Raw genomic sequence first — 1,102 nt, 5'->3', positions numbered from 1 at the left:
CCCGGAGCATCAACAATTTGAGGAAAGAGATATCGATGGGTGATGCCAGTTAATGACATCAATCTGACTTATTTTTTTAAAATGCTGTATCATGTTGCTTCTGATCCTTCTCTCAGTCAGGGTGGTAAGTCCTAGTTTTTTGAGTCTTTCATTGAAAGGCAGTTTTGAAATCGAAAAAATTACTTTTGTAGTTTTTCTTTGAATGTTTTCTAAAATATTGAAATGTCTAACTTAATATGATTATTAAGTGAGTGATATGGTGACCATGATTAAACTGCAAATTCTTAATGTGGTCTAATATAGGTTATATAAAGCGATTTCCTCAGATTTAAACCTCTGTACTGAAATGCTTTTTTTAAAAATTCCAAGCATTTGATTGGCCTTCATAGCAGCAGAATCTACTTGCATCTTAACTTTAAGGTTATCAGAGATGAGTACACCTAAATCTCTTTCAATATAGGTATCAGCTAATGTGACTTGTTTGCCATTGTCATCATACATATAGTATTTTTGATTTGATTTAGTTGATCCTTGACCGATATGCATGACCTTACATTTTTTTATATTAAACTTCATCAGCCAAATTCTTGACCATTCAACAGCTTTATTGATATCAGCTTGTAAAAAATCTACATCTGATGTAAAAAAGCTATCATCACCATATAATTTTATATTGTGTGTCAAATCTGGTAGGTCATTAATATACAACACAAAAAGAAGGGGACCAAGGAATCCATGCAAGAATCTGACCATGAATACCATATGCATGTTTATGTATAAAGTTTATGTAGTAGCCTTTTGTGAGGCACTGTATCGAAGGCTTTTTCAAAGTCGTTAAAAGTAACGTCAACAGGGTATTTTTGGTGTAAAGCCTCTGGGATGATGTCAAGAGTTTCTAACAAGTTAGTCACGCATAATTTTTTAAATACAAATCCATGTTGTGTATTCGTTTGTCTGTGGTTTGAGGCCAAAAGTCTTGAACCTTTTTTGAAAATTACAGTAACATTTGCTTTTTTTCATCTATCAGGCACAACACAATGAATGGTTATAGATTATACTTAAAGGTTAAGCCATACTTGAACAACAATTTAAAAGAACTCGT

At 32.5% G+C, this 1,102-nt stretch overlaps 1 protein-coding gene across 1 annotated transcript; it reads right to left on the bottom strand.

Annotated features, from left to right (window-relative positions):
- Window positions 1-294: 294 nt before the first annotated feature.
- Window positions 295-768, bottom strand: LOC136083369 (uncharacterized). The gene has a single exon (XM_065802764.1). The coding sequence runs from the start codon at window positions 766-768 to the stop codon at window positions 295-297; it is 474 nt and encodes a 157-aa protein (XP_065658836.1).
- Window positions 769-1,102: the final 334 nt, after the last annotated feature.

Source organism: Hydra vulgaris, chromosome 08, assembly GCF_038396675.1.
Source record: "Hydra vulgaris chromosome 08, alternate assembly HydraT2T_AEP".
Lineage (NCBI taxonomy): Eukaryota > Metazoa > Cnidaria > Hydrozoa > Anthoathecata > Hydridae > Hydra > Hydra vulgaris.
Note: the sequence above shows the minus strand (reverse complement) of the source record. Positions and strands in the feature narration are given on the sequence as shown.

Coding starts and splice junctions, on each gene's coding strand:
- LOC136083369 (XM_065802764.1), bottom strand. CDS start 768: ATGCATATGGTATTCATGGTCAGATTCTTGCATGGATTCCTTGGTCCC.